Genomic DNA, 23032 nt, shown 5'->3' with positions numbered 1-23032 from the left:
CAGTTCCTTCCTGTAGTATGCTTATGTGGGATATAAAATCTTGATCTATTGAAGCAAATCCTTGTCTTTTTGTTTGTTTGTTTGTTTGTTTTACCAAAGCACTGCTCAACTCTGGCTTATGGTGGTACTGGGGATTGAACCTGGGATTTTGGTGCCTCAGGCATGAAAGTCTTATTGCATAACCATTATGCTGTCTCCCAGCCTTGTCTTTTATATCCAAGATCATATGTTGTGTACATACTTAGGCTACTTTATTGTTAAATGAACTCTGTAATTAATTGCAAAATACTAAGCTAATTGTGAAAGGGCTTAACTTTTCACTAAAGTGTCATTTTTAAAACACTAGTAGACTGAGTGACATGTGGCAGGGGTGGGGAGGTGGGAGCTGGGGAACTAGTTGGAGGTCAGGTGCGGATGTTAGTATCCAGGATGTAACTTAAACTGAAAGGCCAGAGCATGGTTGACTTCTCAAGTTGAATTTCTCTTCCTTTGTGTCATTCTACAGTGTCTCAAAAGTTAATAATACTGCCGAGTTTTGGGACACCCCTATTAACTGTCAGGCCCAGGTTTTAACTACGTATATTAATTATGCCTTCAACAATTATGCCTTCCTCAGCACTGTAGTGTATGGGGCAACTTGGAGCATGAGTAATTTAAGCCGTCAGGAATCAAACTAACCAGGACTTGCTTGCAGACTGAGTGGTCCTTATCCAGCTACTTTGTCTTTTTCAGACCTCAGTTTTCTCATCTGTCGAGTGGGAACAATGATGTTAGCAGTGCTGTGTCCTTAGGCTGTTGTAAGAATTGAAGGAGGGATAATTAGTATAAAAATGGCTCAGTAAGGATCATCTGTTCTTTCACACCAAGGGAGAGTTAATGTACCACACAAGCCAGAAAGAAAAATAGTCCAGACTAGGGGGCACGGGGAGGGGTTGTTTTTCCTTTCCTGTTTGTTTACTTTTATTTTTTCCCAAAGCAGGGGGGATAGCTTTAGGTAATAAATTAACATCTGTTGGATATGGCTTGTTATATGCTAGCCTCCTCACTGTGAAAAACAGTATGTAAGCTTTCAGAGTGCAGCTACCCTGGTGGTCTCTCCTGCCTGCTCTCCCCCTCCCCCCCAAATTTAGGACTATCTTCCATCCCAGAGCTCACAGTCTTCACCCTCAAATTATTTGTATAAAAGCAGTGCCCACAACACCAAGAGGTTTAGTTTAAAAAGAGGGACAGCAAATGGAGGGGGGGGGGGGTCTTTGTTCTTCCCACCCCCACTTCAAATCCTAAGAACACATTTGCGGGAAGGGTGTCTTTGAAGTTACTCAGACCGTGTCCTGAAATGAAATAAACACTTCTCCTTTCTTAGTATCCTTGTCTAACCCGTGCCCGGGCAGCTTGTTCAGAAAGATGTGGCTTCCTCAGCTGCTAGCACTGAAGGCTCTACTTGGGAGGTGATGGAGGAAGAGGGATCAGGGTGATGGGAAGGGGTTGGGGGTATCAGAGGAGTGTGTGTGCACACCAGTGATCATTCAGACCCTAAGGCCAGGTCACCAGGGCCCTGTTTTCTCTTCCAACACGCTTATCTCTTTACAGCTGTAGCCAAACTGTCAGGTCTGTAATGATGGTTTTGATTACAGAGGCCAAGCACAGCTGTGTGTGGTGGGTTGGTGGGCTGACCCATCCCCCAAGCTTAGAAAACTTTTCCTTCCCCTCCCTGGGGTTTGTGGTTTGTCATCTGTTCTCACAGAGCCCCCTTGTATTGGCCTGTGGCTTCCTGTTCTCAATCTGATCCAAATTTACCCTGTGAGGTATTTCTCTCCGTGAGCGTGTGCGTACGCACGCGCGCGCGCACACACACACACACACACACACACACACACACACGTATGCACACGCTCCCTCCATATTCCCTCCCTGCTCTCTGTCTACACACACCCCCTCTTTGGAGGAAGAGGAAGAGAGCAGTCTAAAGTGAATAGGTGCTGGCTGTGATCCTTACACAACCTGGCAGCTGATCCCCTAGCTTATATTAGCTCCACAAGTCGAACAGATGGAACAAATTGACAGAATCGTGTTCATTCACCCTGGGCTAGAGAAGCAGCTGAGTTGCTGTTTGAAGTTGGGGATTTGACTCTGTGTTCCCCTCTGAGTGGAATTTCTGGTTGTATTGAAGAACCCGTGGCCTAACATCCCCACGGTGGCATGAAACAGTTAATGGGCATGGTACCTCTTCCTCTCCTATGCTTTTCTCTTTGTGTGGGTGATAGGCATGGGGAAGGAGGTGAAAGCAAGTAGAATGTGAAAAGGTCTTTAGTTGATGTGCGGTACTCACCTGCCTTACTCACGATCATCCTTAGTGGACCCAGGTGGTTCTGGTTAAGAGTTCTAATGTCTTACATACATTTGCCTTCTCTAGGACTTCAGGATGCATTTGACAGTGACTGGGAAACTGGGAAAATCATGCCAAACAATTACAAAAATGGATCCGATGATGGGGTCCTTGCCTACAAACTTCTGGTGCAGACCGGCAGCCGAGATAAACCCATTGATATCAGCCAGGTAACTCTTTACTGCTCCCACACCAGGGGAGTTTTGGGAGTGTCACTGAGCAGGGCTTGGGGGGTCGCTGCCTTATCAGAGACTGCCTTATCAACCTGCAGTCTCAGCCTGTGCTCTGAGGCATGGGGCTGACAGAATACTGAGTTGGCGCTAACCCATTCCATTCCACCTGCTAATTAAGTATGTGACCACAGTCAAGCCAGAAGGCCTCCCTTTGCTCATCCATCAAAGCACTCGTCAGAACGAAGTGCAGTAGTGACAGTGCAGCTCTTGCAGATGCTAGAAATGCTGTTTCGTTGTTTTATAGACTTGTGTTGGCTTTGATATTGTTCAAATATGGAAAGATGGACTGGTTTGGTAGTAGTCAGTCAAAATCCGAATGAGCATATTTTGGGGTAGATGAATGATCCCAGAAGAATGGTGAATTGGTGTGTCCTGGAGCTCAGCTTCCCCAGAGACCCATCCTACTAGGGAAAGAGAGAGGCAGACTGGGAGTATGGACCGACCAGTCAACGCCCATGTTCAGCGAGGAAGCAATTACAGAAGCCAGACCTTCTACCTTCTGCAACCCTCAATGACCCTGGGTCCATGCTCCCAGAGGGATAGAGAATGGGAAAGCTATCGGGGGAGGGGGTGGGATATGGAGATTGGGCGGTGGGAATTGTGTGGAGTTGTACCCCTCCTACCCTATGGTTTTGTTAATTAATCCTTTCTTAAATAAATAAAATAAAATAAAATAAATAAAAAAAAGAATGGTGAATTGGTTGCATTTAGAGCATCCTGTTCAGAGCAGAGAAGGACAGGCAGATCGCTCTGTCATGAGGGAGGTGTGTAGATTTTCACATCCGTAGTCTTTATTCACCATTTTATTCTTTCCTTGGAGGAAAAAAAGAGCTGGTTCTCTTCGGCAGTCATAGTCCTAAGCTGCATCTGCATCTAATCTGACATTGGGCCTCCAGCACATACCCCCTTTGATTTCTCAGGCCATCTGGGGGGTGTTTGGGGGCTCTTCTGCTGTCAGATGAGCCCACTGTTGCCTTTCCCAAACCCTTCCTTGGCCTCCGCTCTTTGTAGCTTACTTGCTTCACCTTCGGGCAGAGAAGTGTCATGTTAACTATCTTCCCAGCAGCCCTGTTTATTGTCACCTCTTTTCTGCTGGCATTAAAGGTGACAGATTCACAAAGTACATTGTTCAGAGTTATTACAGAGTGTGAACTCTGAGCTTTCTAGCCACATACAGCAGGCTGTCCGGTTTGACAAGAATGGGCAGAGGAGCCTGTTTGAGAGATGGGATGGGATATATGAGGAGGGGAAGAGGGCAGTATGGCTGGGGGCGAAGGCAAGCTTTTGAGGGACCAGGGATACCAGAGAATAAATGTGACTGGGACAAGTCCCTGAGAGTCCACCTGGGCGGAGAATAAGTACATGCACTAAGATGCACAAAGGCCCTGAGCTATACTCTATAATTATGGGGACAGCTTGAGGACCTGCAGTTGTTACATAGCCTGTGGATTAATTGAATCCAGCTTGCTGAAATTTAGTACTTGACTCTCCTCTGTGTGTGTGTGTGTCTCTCTCTCTTTTCACTCTTTTTCTATTAATCACTGTCACTGGTATTTTTGTGTATTAAAATAAGACCAAAAGCATTGGAACCAGGCCTGTGTCTAAAGTAAACAGGAAAAGTGCATGTGTATTAGTGGTTTTCACCTAAACAAAGCTCACAAGAACCCTACATTTGGGCACTGTGTTCAGCACACATAGGATTTGGCATCTTGAGTGTGACCACCCCTCTAAGAAACTAGATTTCCCAGAAAGACTGATGTTCACTGGTCCCCTTCCACTTTCTGGCGATGGGCATTTTTTTTTTTTTTTTGAATACACAGGTTATAGGAGGCTAGTGTTAGCAAAATTTATACAGATGTTGTTTTATTTTTATAGCTCTCCTCCATTTACTGGGTGGCATTTCCTTCAGTGTTAACAACAGAGGTTAACTGCACACAGACGTTTATGGGGACTCTTGCCAGGTCCCTCCCCCCTCCTTCCCCTCCTATAAATATGTTTCTCCAGATTGTTCATTCTCTGCCTTGGCTGCAGACAGTCTTTTAGCATTCAGATTTAATTGGTTCACTTGATTCCTGGGCCATCTGTAGAACTGTGTGTTTGTTACAAACATGCCAATTATTGCATCCTCTGATAAGTGCAGTTGAAAGAAACCAAAGGTGTTCTGATGGGATTCTCTACACTTAACAAACACAGAGAATTATAATTTTTTTTTTCCTACAAAAACTGGTGCAGAGCCCCCGCTTCTCTTCTGTCTAGGTAGGAGCATGTTTATACCAGACCCCATTCTGATAGCTCGCTCGTGTTCTCCCATTTTACAGTTGACTAACCGGCGCCTGGTGGACGCAGATGGCATCATTAATCCCAGTGCTTTCTACATCTATCTGACCGCTTGGGTCAGCAATGACCCTGTGGCTTATGCTGCCTCCCAGGCCAACATCCGGCCTCATCGTCCTGAGTGGGTCCATGACAAAGCTGACTACATGCCAGAGACAAGACTGAGAAGTAAGTAGCCCTCAGCACAGGGAGACATCTCCCCTGCTCTTTAAAAGCTTGGCCACAGCCCTCCTCTACTGATGCTACAGGATTCAAAAGTGTAAACATAACAAGATATTTCTTTTAGTTTAAAATTATGGGAGATAGATGAGGATGTGTAATAGAATACAACCCATGCTCACTCATGTTGAAAAATAAACCTCTAATCTCCATGTGTCGCTTTAACTCTTAAAGACGTCCACCAGGCGTCTCCTCCCAATGCCAGCTGTTCCATGTGAGAATTGGGGACGCCTCCAGGTTGAAAGTTATTTTGCTATTGCAGAGTTTTATCACTGGGGATTATATGTTTATCTTAACTTTGTCGACTCTGGTGTTGAAGGGATTTTTGGCAATTGGGTCTTTGTTATAAGCCACCAAGCACCTGTACTCTGTCAAAGCTGTTTAAACCAGAGCAGAAAAATCTGTCTGCAACAGCGTCCTCTCCTTTCCTCCTCCTCAACCTTGGTGCTGATGGGTGGCATTGTGTGCACTTCATTTGCATTTATGTTAGAGATATTAGTGGCCTATACCTTGGATACTAGGCTGAGGGAGGATGTGAGAAAAAAGATGGTATATTTGGAGAGAAAGCGGGTTGTGTGTCCCTGTATCTAAACCTCAGCCTTGTGGCATGCAGCCAAGGCTTGTCTTAATGAAAATTTATAGTTGAGATTATAATAGGGCAAATCATGTTTAGCAAGTCAACTGAATGACCCCAAAAGGTCTGGAACACACAACAGCAGTAACTAAATTCTTGTTGTGTAAGGATTTTCCCCCTTGCTGCTGAAGACTTAGCATTGCATTGGAGGGGGAAGAAGAAAAAAAAAAAAGCATGAAAGATTTAACTGTATTAGATCCCTAAAAGGATAAGAAAGTTATGCATTTCTCTCAGCAAAGCATGACTTTCAGGTTATTTTCTTCACATAAGTAATTGAGCAAAAGCAATTTGAACTTACAGTGTTCACTGGTCAGTTGAATAGAAAATAGTCGCTCAATATCATTAAATTATTTAGATCCATTACAAAGAACGACTACTTGTAGAAGATTAAAAACAAGGGTTGAATAAACACAAGTCATGCATTTCTCCATGGGAATAAAAAAAAAAAAAAAACAGGGAGTCGGGCCATGGCGCAGCGGGTTAAGCGCACGTGGCGCAAATCGCCAGGACCTGCAAATCGCCAGGACCTGCGCGAGGATCCTGGTTCGAGCCCCCGGCTCCCCACCTGCAGGGGAGTCGCTTCACAAGCGGTGAAGCAGGTCTGCAGGTGTCTATCTTTCTCTCCTCCTCTCTGTCTTCCCCCCTCTCTCCATTTCTCTCTGTCCTATCCAACAACAACGACATTAATAACCACAACAATGTTAAACAACAAGGGCAACAAAAAGGAAAATAAATAAATAAAAAAAAATAAAAAGATAAAAAAAAAAACACAAAGATTATTTATTTTCTGGGACTTTGTGCCTGCATGATTCCACTGCTCCTGATAAACTCTTTCCTTCCTTCCTCCCTTCCTTGCTTCCTCCCTCCCTCCCTCCCTCCCTCCCTCTCCTCCTCCTCCTTCAAGATAAAGGCTGAGAGAGAAGGAGAGAGGAGAGACACCATAGCACTGTTCCACTCATAAACCCATGTGGTAGCAGGTGACTTGAAACCAGATCCTCAGACATGATAAAGTGAGCACTCTACCACACAAGTTGTCTTTAAAACAACAACAACAACAAAACCACAACTTTAAATCAAAAGATTAAAATTGTAAAGAACACAGAAGGGTATATCATCTATATTTGTTCTTTGTGTGCAAAGAAAAAGGCAGTAAGTGGGTTTTCTCCAAGGGTTAAACTACTCCGTTGTTTGCAGTCATGGAGAATCAGGACACACAGCTGGTCTGGCCAACCATGGGAATTTGTTGCAGCCCTTTCCCACCTGTCGTGTCATGTGTATTTGCCTGCCTCTGTTGCAAGGAGCTCCTTAACTGTGACCTTTCCCTCTCCGTCACTTCTCTGTTCAGTCCCAGCAGCAGAACCCATCGAATACGCTCAGTTCCCTTTCTACCTCAATGGTTTGCGTGACACCTCAGACTTTGTTGAAGCAATCGAAAAAGTCCGAACCATCTGCAACAACTACACAAGCCTGGGACTCTCCAGTTACCCAAATGGCTACCCCTTCCTTTTCTGGGAGCAGTACATTGGCCTTCGCCACTGGCTCCTGCTGTCCATCAGCGTGGTGCTGGCCTGCACATTCCTGGTCTGTGCTGTCTTCCTCCTGAACCCCTGGACTGCCGGGATCATTGTGAGTTTATTCTAAGGGTCTTTGTGGAAGTCAAATTCCTTTCCGTGTAGCTCTTTCTGCAGCCGGGAAGCTTTGTTTATGTCTGGGCCTCTAGAGGAGGGTATAGATTGCATCACTGCATACTATATTTATTCTGCTTGAGGTGGTGAGGTTCATGGTTAAAGTAGAGTTTTTAATGGCCTTCGTCTTAGGTCCCCTCTCCTACAGCTTTAAACATTTTGTGGAAAAGTAGGTTTTTAAGCACAAGGTTCCAGAACAGTGCTGAGCATTTATTAAATGCAAACACTCAAAAGTACAACACTTAGAAAAAAAAAATCCAAGTATCATTTTGTAACTGTATCTCAGCCCGATTATCTAAAATGTTCTCTTACATGGAGAGAGAAAGAAATTAAGAAAAATCAAAGAAAAAGATAGCTTTGTATGTCTCGGGTGTTTTAACTTTTAAGGATAATGATAAACTAATGTTAGCAATCTATTTTTAGACATCCATTCTATAAGTAGAGTACTCTCAGATTTGAAGTAAGTTTCACAAAGTCTAATAAAATCATGGCAGTGTTGAAGTTCTGTGAACTGTGGTATAGCCTTTAAGGTGCCAAAATTAGGAAAACAGAGACCAGGCCTTGTTCCTGTTCCATAATTCTATGCATCAAGTATGTTAAAATGTAAATGTTTAGTCTGAAGGAGTTTTCATAGTTCAAGCAATTGATGTCCATCTTCTGTTAACTTATTAAAAGAAGCCAAAGAGAACTTTAAAAAAAAAAAAATCTTTTTATTGGGGGCATAGTGGTTTACAGTACACTTGTTGACATATGGATACAGTCTCCCACAATAGGTGTCTGCAAAACTCTCGCTCCCAACTTAGGTCTGTTCCCACCAGGACCCAACACCCACCCCCACAGAAAAAAAGGAAAAGGAAAAGAAAAAAAAAGAAAAATACACTTGTCCTGCCCTACCCTGAGGCAATCTCATTCTCTCCTTCCATCTGCAGAAAGTCTGTTTTATTTTTGTTGTTCTCTCCTTTAACCCAAGCATCTCCAAGGTCTGCCTCCCAGACTTACTTTCCATCTTTCTGCATATCTTTACAAGATAGATAAAAGATAATTGAAAGCTTGGCCTTGGGTTTAGCTGTTTGCTTTGTTTAGCCCCGCTGCTTCAAGTTTCTTGAAGGGGCTGTGACTTGACTTGCATCAGCTGACTCCTACCTCCTAACTAAGTCATCCTCACTTGCTCAATTGACTCTAAGCAAACACAATGCCGCTTTCACATAAAAGAACTTTTACTTACCATATCCTCTCTGCTTTCTTTATGATGGAGAGTGAGCAGCCAAAGACTCACTCAAATTTGTACCATGCTGTAAGTTGGTCTCTGATGGTTAAGAACAAAACAGGAGGAAATACCTTCTTTAAAACTAGATTAAATGTAGAGCTTGTGATGAGTCTATGCTTGTGTGTGTGGCTCATTTTATAAATGCCTCTGGTGAAAGAGTTTTTGAAATATTTCTTGCCTTCTAGGGTAAATATACTGGAAAAGATATTTGTAATAGAACACTGAACTTTGGGTTTATATGCTTTTTCTACAACATGACTATTCTTTCCCAAAGTTTCCCTTACCATCAGGGAAATGTTTAATCAAAAAGCAAAAGACAGTTGTCTGAAGTTAAAGCAATTATATTTGGGTCCCTGTTTATCAGCATTTGATATGAAATGAGGGCAGATAGTGATCTAACACTCTGCCCTGTTTTCCACATTTAGACTGAATTATTTATCAAACCTCTTGCCTGTTGTGTCTTCTAGGTGACAGTCCTGGCACTGATGACAGTCGAGCTTTTTGGCATGATGGGCCTTATTGGAATCAAACTGAGTGCAGTGCCTGTGGTCATCTTGATAGCATCTGTTGGCATAGGAGTGGAATTCACTGTTCATGTGGCTTTGGTATGTGATGTTTCAAATTTAAACTTCATAGATAGGGGATGTGTCTCTTCGAAGCTCGGGACATTTAAATTTTTTCCACTATCAGTAAACAAAATACATATTCACATCACAGCCAAAATGTTTCAATGCACAGTCATTTCCTAGGAGTGTCTGAAATTTTGATTCCTTTCCCTCTTGAGAGTCTTAAGAAGGATATGGGAGGTGAAAGTTAGTTGGGTTGTTAATAGTATGACAGTCTTGTGAATGGGCCAGGAAAGACCTTACTTATTTGGTGTCATTTTATTATTCACACCCCCAAAGCTGTCGAGAGACAGAGGGAGAGAGAGAGGGAGAGAATACACACTCAATTTAAAAACTAGGGTAGGGCAATAAAGCAAGGATAAAATGTAAACGCACTCACAGGTCTGGTGGGGATGGCATAATTGAGGGTGAGGCAAGTTGGCAGCCAAGAAAATCCCCTGGGGCCTTTGAGCAAAGGGCCAGGTGTTCGACGCCAAAGAGCTGCTCTTCTGCCTAAGCCCACCCAGCTCTTTCGACCTCCCAGTCTCTACATTCATGACAAAGAGTGAAAGAACTAGTGTTGAACAGAATAGGAACATTTGAGACTTACTCAAAGGCCTTGTATGAATGTGTTAATTTGTGGCCCTTCTGCAGTTATGCCTGGGTACTTGCTATTTGGGGTGACTAGGAGGCATTTAGTAAATATTTATTTATTTAGTTAGTTAGTTTTATTTTGCCTCCAGGGCTTGGTGCCTGCGCTATGAATCCAATGCTCCTGGAGTCTTTTTTTTTTTTTTTCTCCCCATTTTGTTGCCATTGCTGGATAGGACAGAGAGAAATGGAGAGAGGAGGGGAAGACAGAGAGGGGGAGAGAAAGATACACACCTGCAGACCTGCTTCACCGCTTGTGAAGTGACCCCCCTGCAGGTGAGGAGCCAGGGTTCGAACCTGAATCCTTACGCCGGTCCTTAAGCTTCACACCATGTGCGCTTAACCCACTGTGCTACCGCCCGGCCCCTGTAAGTATTTATTGACTGAGTACACACTGATGTTTGAAATACCTAACTGGAAACCTAGCATTGGACTTAGATTATTTTTAGCCTTGCTTTTGCAACCTTTAGTACTGATTCCCTTTGGTCTCAGCATGTAACTGCTGCATGTCTTGACTTCACCTTCTGCCTTGAACCTCTTCTACTCACACATGTAACCTTTCTTTCAGGGCTCATTTTATGCACCTAAGGCATTTGTAAACTTCTGTTTTAGGAGGAGTGTTTTGTTAGTTACCCTATCTCTTCCCCCAGTGCATAATAAAAAGCTGATATTATAGAAACACTACTCTTTCTTTGAGTCTGCTCCAAATCACTTTCTTCAGTTGAGCTGTGAGGAAGGCAATTGCTTTTTGGTGTTTTGTTTTGTTTTCTAAAGAGGAGCTCCCTAGCTTTATCTTTGAAAATACATCTTTGAAAAGAGAAAGCTTTACATTTGAGTTAAGAATCCAGGGGGTTGGGCTGTAGTACAGCAGGTGAAGCGCACGCACATGGCATGAAACTTGAGGACCAACATAAGGTTAGAGCTCCCGGCTCCCCACCTGCAGGGGGCTCACTTCACAAGCGGTAAAGCCAGTCTGCAGGTGTCTATCTTTCTCTCCCCCTCTCTGTCTTCCCCTCCTCTCTCCATTTCTCTCTGTCCTATGTAGCAACAGCAACATCATTAACAACAATGTTAAAAACAAGGGCAACAAAAGGGTAAATAAATAAATAAAATTTTTTTTTTAAAAAGAACCCCTAAGTAGGGGCCCAGGCAGTAGCACAGTGGGATAAGTGCACATGGTGTGAATCCCAGGGACCGGCATAAGGATCCCAGTTGGAGCCTCGGGCTCCTCACCTGCAGGAGGGGGTCGCTTCATGTGCAGGTCTGCAGGTGTCTGTCTTTCCCCCTCTTCATCTCTCAGTTGTTCTCTGTCCTATCCAACAATGACAGCAGTAACAACAAGGGCAACAAAAGGGGGAAAGTAGCCTCCAGGAGCAGTGGATTCATAATGTAGGCACTTCTTCTTCTAGCGTTTGCCCTTCTTCCGTAGCCAGTCAACAGCGTCAGGTTGAGCCTGATGTAAAGTTTCAAGACCTCCTTTGAATCTGGAGAGGTGGCAGTCGTTGACTATGTGGGTCATAGTCTGTCTGGAGCTGCAGGGGCAGTTCGGGTCGTCTCTGGCTCCCCAGCGATGGAACATAGCGGCGCACTGGCCATGGGCTGTTCGATAGCGATTGAGGAGGGCCCAATCATAACGTGCTAGGTCAAAGCCGGGTTGACGCTTGCAGGGGTCTGGGATGAGGTGTTTGTTCTTGACCTCAGCTGACTGCCAACTCTGTTTCCAAGAGTCTGGAACAGAGAAGTTCGGTGTAGGCGTAGGGGACCAGATTGGGTGACGAGACGTCAAGTGTTGGACAGGGTGGGCGAAGATATCCGCGTATATTGGCAGGTCTGGTCGAGCGTAGACGTGAGCCCCAGCAATAACCCTGGAGGCAAAAAAATAAAATAAAAGAATCCAGAAATCACCTTAGCATGATCACTGACCTGGATTCAACCTCTACCTCTAGTCTTCACCTCACAGGTGTTGTGGGTATCTTTCTTTATCTCTACCTCTCTCAGCACACACTCTAGTTCTCTTTCTGTGAAATAGAAAAAGGAAATAAAAAGAGGAGGGGGTGGAAAGGGAGAGAAAGGAAAAAAGAGCAAAAAGGGTAAAAAATGACCACCAGAAGTGATGGATTCATCATGCAGGCATCAAACTTTGAAAGTAACGCTTGAATCCAGAAGTCACATTATACTGATGCGAATGAAAACCACTCTTTATGGTAGCTAGCATTGCGAACAGGGGCCTCCTAGAGCAGGTTTTCATAAGGGAAATGCTAACTACGCCTTTAAACTATAGTAGCACACCAGGTCTCTGTATAATTATGAATGCCCCTAAAGCTCCTGCAAGGTTAGCTCCCAAGAATTTAAGAATTCTCAAGAGCCCTCTTAACTTGGGGACCTGCAACCCCCTGTTTAGTGTTGCTAGTTGTCCACACAGAGAACATGGTAGTTTCACCCAGTTCTGTATGTGGATGTCCACTTAAAATGAACAGCTAAATGCTCCTAAAAAATTGTTAGAGGTAACATGCAGTTGATGAAGAGAACTTTGTCTGCATCTTTAAGAACATATCAACTTCTTGTAGTTTGCTGACTCCATGACACAAGCTGTATATGAGACGATGAGTTTACCTTGGCCTTTACTGCTCTGTAACCTCAATGCAGCATTGAGCCACACGGGAAGGAGGAGGGTGTTTGTTCATTTAGCTTTGTGCCAGAATGCTACTCTGCTCCAGAATATTGGTGGTCGCACTAGTCCAACTTGGGACCTCTTGCCTGCAAGTCTAGCGTACTACCATTACACCATCTCTGTTGACCCATTGTTGTTCAAGATTATCATCAACACCAAATATGATCCAGTTTCATGAACTTCATATCTCCACAGCTAAATAGGATGCTCTTGAAATTCTTCACAAGCAGAAAGAAAAACAAACAACAACAACAAAACAGCGGATAGGATCGCAGGATAAAGATGACCAAGTTGCTTCAAGTTGACCAATCCTGATTCAAGAGTCTAATACCTGATCATCCTGACTTTTCTCTTTCCCAGGCCTTCCTAACAGCTATTGGTGATAAGAACCGCAGGGCTGTGCTTGCTCTGGAGCACATGTTTGCACCTGTTCTGGATGGCGCTGTTTCCACTCTGCTGGGAGTGTTGATGCTGGCAGGATCTGAGTTTGATTTCATTGTGAGGTATGTACAGACAGGAGAGAAGGCTGATTTTAAAGCACTATGTGCTTATGTGATTTGTGTTATTTCCTTCTATATCTGGCATTGTGCGGTATGTTTTCTTTGTGACTCTACCTCTTTGCCTCCTGGTTTTATCAGGATATAAGTGGCAAGTAAAAAAAAAAAAATCTATATATTTCAGTTGTATAGCACCATCACCACAGCCTGTACTTTCAGAGTTTATTTACTCAGCTCTATTGTAAAGTCATATTAGGGAATATCTTGGGAAGAAAAGATGGGTGGTAGAGTGGGGGAGATAGCATAATGGTTATGCAAACAGACTCTCATGCCTGAGGCTCTAAAGTTGCAGGTTCAGTCCCGCTCGCACCACCATAAGCCAGAGCTAAGCAGTGCTCTGGTGTTTCTCTGTCTCTCTTTCCTCTCTCTCTCTGCATCTCTCTCAAAAAATAAAAAAGAAAAGAAAAGATAGAGGGTATGTTGTTAGCATTAAAGGCAACTCCACAATTTAAAGCGGAAGGACCAGTTGATATCCCAGTTACTGGCTTTCCGATTAGAAATGCCTGTAGTGTTGGTGAGATAGCCTGGTGATAGCACACAAGGTTTGCATGCCTGGGCCCCCAGAGCTCCCACGTCTCATCCCTGGTACCACCACGTATAGTACCTTACAATAAAATTAATAGAAATTCATTAATCGACAGAAATGGACCATCACTTCTTTAAAAGTATAAAAAGGAAAATTTCAAATGCCTAAAATTTAAATACTAAATTACCTCGATATCATCCATCTAAGATGAAAAAATAATAATAATATGACCACATTTCATGTTCTGATTGCCTTTAAGATTTAAGGAACATTTAATGTGTGGTTTTTGAATATCTAAGCAGACCCTGTGTCAGGTAGTTTCTTTTATGTAATTTCTTTTTAGCACAAATGTAACAAGCTCCTCAAGTGTTACTTTGCACGCCACCTTGTATGTGGAGGACCACAGAATGCACAGTTCATCATGGTAGAGACAAGTTCACAGGGATACTTCAGAACTACTGAGAAACATGGGGTGAGGTGGGATCTCAGGGGATCTGACTCAGCCTGGTGAAGGATGATTAGTGCCATGCAGTGAGGAAACAAACTTAGCATCAGAGCAACCAGCGGGGTAAATCCCTGCTCTCATCCAACCCATGGCTTCTTGCTCTCTCCCAGAGATAATGGGGTTCTTGTTCCAAGCACTTAAAGGGGGATTCCCATTTTCTAGAACTGGGTGGATTAACCTGATAAAGCCCTTGCCAAGGTCAACTAAATGAGCAGGCATTTGTATACACCGAACAGTCAGAAATCTAATTGGTCTGTTTACGCTGTAGTTAGGTGGATGGGATGCAGATGTCTTTTTTTTTTTTTTTTAAGATTTTATTTATTTATGAGAAAGATAGGAGGAGAGAAAAAGAACCAGACATCACTCTGGCACATGTGCTGCCAGGGATGAACTCGGGACCTCATGCTTGAGAGTCCAAAGCTTTATCACTGTGCCACCTCCCGGACCACGGGATGCAAATGTCTTAGTGCCTGCTGCTGATAGATGCCTCCACCAATGTTCCACCAGTTTACATTAGAGCAGGACACTGGCTGCTTGGTTTTTATTAATGCAGCTCAGAAGTTTCTAGTGTTTACAATAGCTGTGAGGTATTTGTATTTTGATAAGGATTCTCTTTGCTTTCATCTAATGTTGAAACATATATAGACATGGCAAATTTTGCTGCCTGTTCTGTTTTATGATCAAGAGGACCGTTAGCATAGATAGGTTTTGCCCACCCCTTGCCAGAACATCCGGGGTCCACCCCCACTCCCACCCCTAGCCACTTTCAGTAGAAATCATTAAAGAAATGCAGTGCTTACATGGACCTCACTCCCTCCAGTTGTGTGGAGTGTCAGATGACAGGTTCACCTTGGTATTCATGAAGGATCCCCCAGACCTTAGCCCTCAGTGGTGGGAAAGCAGGGCCACTTGTGTGCTCTCCTCCTCTTCATGGTGCTGCAGCTTTTATGTTTGAATTGGCTGACGCAAAACAAGAGTATTCAGAGATGCTAAATTGTTCAACAAAAGATTGGCCCACAGAGCAGCCATGTCATTGTGGACCGCCCTCCCCCGCAAATGCCCCAGCAGCCACAGAATGGACAGTGCTTTCTTTGCAAGGGTGGTTGGGGGGTGGGGGGGGGGAGACCTAGTTCCTGTGTGTGTATGTGGGTTTTTTTTGTTTTGTTTTGTTTTTTTTAAAGGTTGCAACTGGAGCTGTTTGGTAAAATTGGAACTTACAGAATTCTGGGCAGAAAGTTGTGATTAATGAAAGCCCAGGGAAAGTCTTACCTGATCCGCTGGAGACTTAATTAGAGCTTCTGCTCTAAGATGCAGGAGCATTTCACAGTGGATTAGCTGCCTGCAGAAGGGGGCTGCTTTTCCTCCTGGGCTAAATTGTTTAAATTCTACACCCTTCACTTCATTTGTTTGCTTCTGCTGGGTTTTCATGAACAGGGCCCCCTTTGCATTGTATTTGTGCTTTCAGTCTGCTCAGCCATTCAGTTAGCATTCCATATTTTTGTGTTTGTGTAACACATTCATAAATAACATTACATGCTATGAGATTTCAGAAAATTAACAAACTTGGTGGGGTTTTTTGTTGTTGTTTTGTTTTGTTTTTGCCTTCTCTTCATGAATCAACACTTTGGAGTTGTGGAATGTAACGTTATAAAAAAAAAAAAACCAACTAATCTCGTGCTGAATTTGGACTGTAGTTTTGCCACAGTGGTTTCAGCGGGTCGGGGCTTTTTGTTCACTTAGGGTGTTAATATGCTGCAGTACACAGAAACATGAAGGGCAGTTTAATTTGCTCTTGTCACATTAATGTTCCTGTTTCCCTTTTATCTTAAAGATATTTCTTTGCTGTTTTGGCAATCCTGACGATCCTGGGTGTTCTCAATGGACTGGTTTTACTTCCAGTCCTTTTATCCTTCTTCGGACCGTATCCCGAGGTCAGTAATTATGCCAAGCATAATGTGCAGTCCACAGACCACCTGAATGCTGTTTTTCCTGGTGTCACTCTTAATTTAGACATTTGGATAAATCCACATTTGCTGGTTATTTGCTCTTTCTGTAAACATTTCAATAACCAAGGTCCTGTTTTCTCTTAAATTTGTCTTGAGGGGATGTAACACAGGTTAGATTTCTCTTCTTTTAAAACAAATGGCTGACAGCCTGAGTCTTGCAGGTCTATGTCAGGAAAACACTTTCAGCTCAAGATGAGAAAATATCAGGGCTCAAACGAGAGCAAAAAGGGCACAGCTCACCTTTCCAGTGTGCAAAATCAGAGGCAGCCCTTGAGGGTTTTGGAAGCGGCTGGGTTGGGGTAGGAGGCATGTGACTACAGAGTCTTCTAAGAGTCCAGGAGGTGGAGCACAGTCTTGTGATAATAATTGTGCTTGGATCTTTTAGTATTGATGGATGATGACACTGTTTGTACGGAATTCCTTACCCAGGTGTCTCCAGCTAATGGGCTAAACCGACTGCCCACTCCTTCCCCTGAGCCACTACCTAGTGTTGTCCGGTTTGCTGTGCCCCCTGGTCATACAAACAATGGGTCTGATTCCTCTGACTCCGAGTACAGTTCTCAGACAACTGTTTCAGGCATCAGCGAGGAGCTTCGGCACTACGATACCCAGCAGAGTGCTAGGGGTCCTGCCCACCAAGTGATCGTGGAAGCCACAGAAAATCCCGTTTTTGCCCGTTCCACAGTAAGTCACTCCAGAGGTTGGCCTACCTACTGTGAGCAGCAAATCATTCAGGCAGACAGCATGAAAAACTTTAAAAAGCAGAGATCAGGTTAAATCCTACCATATTGCCAGGATTGGGTTCTTTCTGAAGATGGAAATTTCAGTGACTGGATTGCACACAGACCAAACAAAGCGGTAGTTAACACAAAGCCCTGGGCATAAGTCTGGTTCAAGCTAAAAGCAAGTTGAACTTAAGGGTCACAGGTAAAATGCCTTACCTCTTTCTTTTTCTTCCTTCCTTAAGCTGCATACCATTTACAAAAACGGAGTGATATATATGTATTTTTATTGCCAGTAGAAGTGACATTTTTCCTTTTTCTTTAGTTTCCCTTGATATAAAAGTGTTTTAATTATTATTGTGTAAAATTTTGTCCCAAAATTTGGGGGCTGAAAGTATGTATTTTTGGTGTCTGAAAGAAGAAACCGAGAAGCATCTTTGAGTGTTTCCCTGGCAGCCCCCTTCTCAAAGGCTTTGGGAGCTGTATCCTATACTCTCAGCTCCCCAGGACTCTCCTCAGTCCCCCAGACCTGGCATACAACACACAAAACCCAAGGAAGGCTCTGCATCTCATGTTGCTCCAGCTGAGGGCCTCCTGCTGTCCCTCCAGGAAATGGGTATTCCAGTCCCAGGCCAAAGCAGCCCTTCCATGAAAGAGAGAGAGGCCAACCAAATAACCTAAATTTTCCTCCTTTTACCCCCCGTGACGATGCCTGCTGAGCTGCAGTGTGAATCTGGTTTTGTTCAGCAGGAGCCTAAAAATAGGTACAAGCTGAACGACTTTGAAGTTGGTCACGGTCCTTTTGATTGATGTGGCCACTGTGTTGCTCCATGCTTTGTATAGAGACCCAGAAACCAGATTCCTAACAACTGAACAGAGCCTCGCTGCCCCATAGAACTCTCCACAGTGATGGGAACGCCTGCTCTGCGTTCCTCTGTACAGGAGCTACTGGCCACATGTGAATTGAAATGTGCTAGTGCATTTTGAACTTTAGTTAATTTGAGTGTAAATAGTCACGTGTCCCTAAGGGCTTGGCAGCATAGTCTCCAGCATTGTTTTAGGCAGTTTGGTCCAATATTCATGCGTGCCCAGGGTCCGAGCATCACAGTTGAAGAAGAGGCTCACCTGTCACCTAGACTAAGGTGTGGTGGTTGAGTGGACTATAGGAGGAGGCAGCTTGGATGTTCTTAGCCCCAACCCTGCACTTATGGGCAGCAGCCTTGTGCATGCAGCCAGCTGTGGTGAAGAAATCCTAGATGTACTGTGCAAAGAGACCACTGCTTTGCCACATCTTGTAGGTCTTAAGAGAATGGGATTTCTCTGGTGGATTTAAGGCCCCCACTTGCCCCCAGGGCCTCCTGCAGCCATCAGTGGGGTTGACTGAGCACTTGTTTAAGAAGAGCCGTGTGTGGGTGGCCAGGCAGGAGTCCAAGCCAAGAAGGGAGGGCTAGAAGCAGGGGGGTGACAATACCAGCTTGGGGAGAACTCCAGCTTGTCTTAACCTGCCTCTTTGCCCTCTGCAGGTGGTCCCTCCTGAAGTGAGACATCACCCAACCTCAAACCCTCGACAGCAGCCCCAACTGGACTCAGGGTCCCTGCCACCTGGACGAACAGGCCAGCAGCCCTGGAGGGAACCTCCCAGAGAAGGCTTGCGGCCACCCCCCTATAGACCGCGCAGAGACGCTTTTGAAATTTCTACTGAAAGGCATCCTGGCCCTAGCAACAGGGACCACACGGGCCCCCGGGGAGCTCGTTCTCACAACCCAAGGCACCCAGCATTCACTGCCACGGGCAGCTCTGTGCCCGGCTACTGCCAGCCCATCACCACGGTGACGGCCTCGGCATCCGTGACTGTTGCTGTGCACCCCCCGCCTGCCCCCGGGCCCGGGCCTAGTCGGAATCCCCGAGGGGGGCTCTGTCCAGGCTACGAGGACTACCCCAAGACTGACCACGGGCTGTTTGAGGACCCCCATGTGCCCTTTAATATCCGACGTGAGAGGAGGGATTCCAAGGTGGAAGTGATAGAGCTGCAGGACGTGGAATGTGAGGAGAGGCCCCGGGGCAACAGCTCCAACTAAGGTAGGTGTGTGTGTGTGTGTGTGTGTGTGTGTGTGGCACTTGGGCTGGCAGGCCGTGGACTGAGAGGGAGGAACAGAGAGCAAAAATTGCCTGGGCTTTTCAGGCCTAAATGCTCTTGGGTTTTTGGTATGTCCTGAACTGAACTCAAAGCAAGGTCCATCTGTCCAAGCTTTGTCGTCATCCTTGGAGAACTAGTCAAGTTACATTGGCTCTTCCAACTGTTAACCTATTGAAGGTTAGTGCAACTTCGCAAAGTTGCCAGAAACAACAACTTCTTTACCTTTCACCTACTTTTCAGTTTCATAAAAATGTCGTAACAGTGAAGCGCACATGGCGCAAAGCACAAGGACCGGCATAAGGGTCCTGGTTCGAGCCCCTGGCTCCCCACCTGCAGGGGGGTCGCTTCACAGGTGATGAAGTAGGTCTGCAGGTGTCTATCTTTCTCTCCCCGTCTCTGTTTTCCCCTCCTCTCTCCATTTCTCTCTGTCCTGTCCAACAATGACAACAGCAATAATAACGACGATAAACAACAAGGGCAACAAAAGGGGAAAAAAAATAAGTTTCTTTAAAAAAAAAAAAAAGCTATAACAGGCAAATGCAATAAATGCACAGTTCAGTGATGGCTATACCCCTGCCACCTGTCTTGAGAAAGCCCTCAGGCCCTCCCTTACCCAAGGCCCCAACAATAGTGTGATTTCCACACCATGGATGAGTTAGGCGTTTTTGCTTTTGTGCTTCATAAATAGAAACTCGTACCTGTTACTGAGTTTGGGTTCCTTGTGTTTTCTTTAACAGGGTGAGTAAAATCTGAAGCAAAGAGGCCAAAGATTGGAAGCCCCCATCCCCCACCCCCCACCTTTTTCCGGAACTGCTTGAGAACTGCTGGGCGTTACCGAGATGTGCTGCTTGGAAGAGCAGTTCATTGTTACTGTAACCAATTGTATTATTTTGTGAAATATTTCTATAAGTATTTAAGAGGTGTACACATGTAATATAAAAGGAATGGATGTAAAGTAGTGTGATCTGGGTTTCTCCACTCCTAACGTTGAGCAAGGAGTGAGTGGAGGGATGACCGCAGTGGGTCCCCTCCCTATTTGTACATTGGTCTTTGTGCCACAACCAAGCTTAACTTACTCTTAAATTCCAGCATATGTTGCTGCTGCTTAAGTATTGTATAATTTACCTGTATAATTCTATGCAAATATTGCTTATGTAATAGGATTATTTTGTAAAGGTTCCTGTTTAAAATATTTTTAAAGTTGCATATCACAACCCTGTGGTAGTATGAAATGTTACTGTTAACTTGCAAACACGCTATGCGTGGTAATTTTTTGTTGTTTAATGAGCAGATATGAAGAAAGCACGTTAATCTCAGTGGCTTCTGTAGGTGTAGTTGGATGTGATTCTCCTGTCTGGCTGTTTGTGAACACGTGTGTGATTTCCCAATGTACTGTACTGTACTGTGATTTGTTCGTTTGTGTCTTTGTATCTTCTCCCTGTCTGTAACCCAGAGTGGACTCTGACCTAGTTGGGCTAGGAGAGTCAGGATACCTTTATTGTTTCAGTAAAGGGCTAGCTCTAAACATCGCCTCATCCTTTTGCCAGACTTGCTTCAAGTCCAGGGCATTTTCTTAAAACCACCCACTGCCATCCAGATACCCCAGTTTGTGCCTTAGAGAAGATAAATTCCTTTGTGGATCATTGTGGTGGACATTGGAACCTCAGGGTATATGCTCACATCTGTTTATCTTTGTGGGTATTAAACAATTAAGAGCCTCAACTGGGTCCTGAGCAGCCTTCATTTACCTCTCTCATTACCAGCGTGCACATACGCATGCACGCACGCACGCACACACGCATGCTCAACACCAATCAAACTTTAAGAGTGGATGGAAAATCTTTTTGGGAGAAAATGATCCTGCTACAGGTATAAACGCCTGTTAAATTCTGGGCCCACAATAAACCCAGAGGTGATACTTTGAGTCCCTACACTTTAAACTTCCTCTCTTCCTAAACTGCATAATTAGCTGGGGCATTTTGGGTCTGGTTTTTGGTTTCTTTTTTTCTTTGTCTTTTCAAATAAATAGTGCATATCCAATAGGGTGGCATGTAGTCAGAAGTTCCATAGGATGTGAGCTTCAGAAGGATCCTTGTCAGTATGCTAATATTTACGTGGGTGAACCCTTCTCCCACCATTCTTTTTGTCCTTTAATCAATTCTTCTATCTTGCTCTGAGGTTTGGTCTTCCTCCCCTCTTAGCCAGAGACCAGCTAATGTCAGGGAAGCACTTGGTACCTGGACTAAGCTACTGTAGGAGTGTACAAATGGCAGCCCCATTGTGCCCTTCTGTTTTATGTGGAAAATTCTTTAAAGGCCACAGGTCCCTAGCAGTACCAGCAGCATAGTGACCTCAGATCCTAAAACTCACCACAAGAAACTGTAAGACTCTAATTGAAAACCACCTGTGGCTGCCAGGTGTGTATGTGAATATGCCATGGGCTCTAAATGGACCCCCGCTGCTACTGTTTGGTGCCTCTTGTCAGCCAGACTGTCTACCTAGCATCCAGCTCTGCTCTGAAAACTTACTGTCCTGCATTCAGGAAAAAGATGATGCAAAATTCTGACATGTGCCTCCCTCTGGCTCTCGGCATTGCCTTTGCTCCTTTCCTGAGCCCAGTGTGTGTGGTGCATGACAGTGTGTATGGCCTTTGCTTTCTGCATAGCATAGACCTTTCTCCAGTAGTCACATTGGCAAAGGGAGAACTCGGGGGCTGGCAGGCAACTAGAAATGCTCTTCTTAGTTTTTATTTTGTCTGTCTTGTTTGTTTATTTGGATGTTTTAATTTTTTAAAAGAATCTTGGCTGATATTTATAATTTTGTATCATAAGAATTTTTCCTACAGTATTTGTCATGCCAGTTTATAACAAATTGCAGGGATTTTATTTCTATTGGAAACACTATTACAGTTATGTTTTCCTTTTGAACAGAATTTTTATTTGTATAGAGTGCTTACTAATGTTAAATAGTTCAGAGTATATAACATTTTCATTAAGGACTCATGATAGGTTTTAGTTTAAGGAGTTTAAAAGAAATAAATATTCAAACTGGGTCTCATTGGCTGCCAGTTTTGGCAGAAATGGGTTTGTGTCATTTCAATTACAAAGATAAAAGTATGCCATATAATTTATTTATATGAAAATTTATTTTTGTAGTGTACATAGTAGTCATCAAGTCTTTTGACAGAAGTATATTTTTAAAGAATTTATATGTGATGAATCCATAATGTCTGGAACTTTGCTGAGACATGAGTGGGGCACACTTTTCATTGTAAAATACAGCAAGGAAAAGAAAATGTTTGAACAGTGTTAAGAGAGTGAGATTGAGTGAAGATTCTTACAATTGTGAAATGTATTAGTTACCATTTGTGACCTAGCATGGTTCTCATTGTAAACCTTGGAAGGCAAAAATGTACAAACTCTCTAAATATTAATGTTCAAACACTGATAGAAAAATTCTAACATGAATAAAAAATAATATAACTTGTTGGTTATATCTTTGTTTATAGAATTTTTTAACTGAAATATTTTACAGAGACAGTACGCCAGATCACCATAAATATTCTCATTTCATTTTACTAATCTTGGTAAATACTCATTTTTAATTCTCTTGAACAATCACACATAGGAAAAAAAAAAAAAACACTGAAAGGTAGATACATCGTGGCTTTCCCAACAACCCAATACTTCATGGATGCACTGATGATAAGAAAAGAAAACGATTCCTTTTTTTCTTTTTCTTTCTTTCTTTTTTTTGCCTCCAGGGTTACTGCAGGGGCTTGATGCCTACACTACGAATCCACTGCTCCTGGAGGCCATTTTTTGTTGCCCTTGTTGTTATTGTTGCCTTTGCTGCTGTTGTTGGATAGAACAGAGTGAAATCAAGAGGAGGGAA

The 23032-nt window shown here is 43.9% G+C and overlaps 1 protein-coding gene across 2 annotated transcripts in view; it reads left to right on the top strand.

Annotated features, from left to right (window-relative positions):
- Nucleotides 1-22631, top strand: part of PTCH1 (patched 1) — a 77059-nt gene extending 54428 nt beyond the window's left edge. For both annotated transcript variants that reach the window (XM_060200475.1, XM_007539873.3), the window contains exons 16-24: nt 2414-2556; nt 4938-5121; nt 7152-7432; nt 9226-9363; nt 13046-13188; nt 16105-16204; nt 16709-16963; nt 18525-19080; nt 19876-22631. In XM_060200475.1, coding sequence (XP_060056458.1) covers nt 2414-2556; nt 4938-5121; nt 7152-7432; nt 9226-9363; nt 13046-13188; nt 16105-16204; nt 16709-16963; nt 18525-19079 — 1799 coding nt within the window. In that variant the 3' untranslated portion in view covers nt 19080; nt 19876-22631. The remainder of the gene's footprint in view (nt 1-2413; nt 2557-4937; nt 5122-7151; nt 7433-9225; nt 9364-13045; nt 13189-16104; nt 16205-16708; nt 16964-18524; nt 19081-19875) is intronic.
- Nucleotides 22632-23032: the final 401 nt, after the last annotated feature.

This window comes from Erinaceus europaeus, chromosome 10 (genome assembly GCF_950295315.1).
Source record: "Erinaceus europaeus chromosome 10, mEriEur2.1, whole genome shotgun sequence".
Lineage (NCBI taxonomy): Eukaryota > Metazoa > Chordata > Mammalia > Eulipotyphla > Erinaceidae > Erinaceus > Erinaceus europaeus.
Note: the sequence above shows the minus strand (reverse complement) of the source record. Positions and strands in the feature narration are given on the sequence as shown.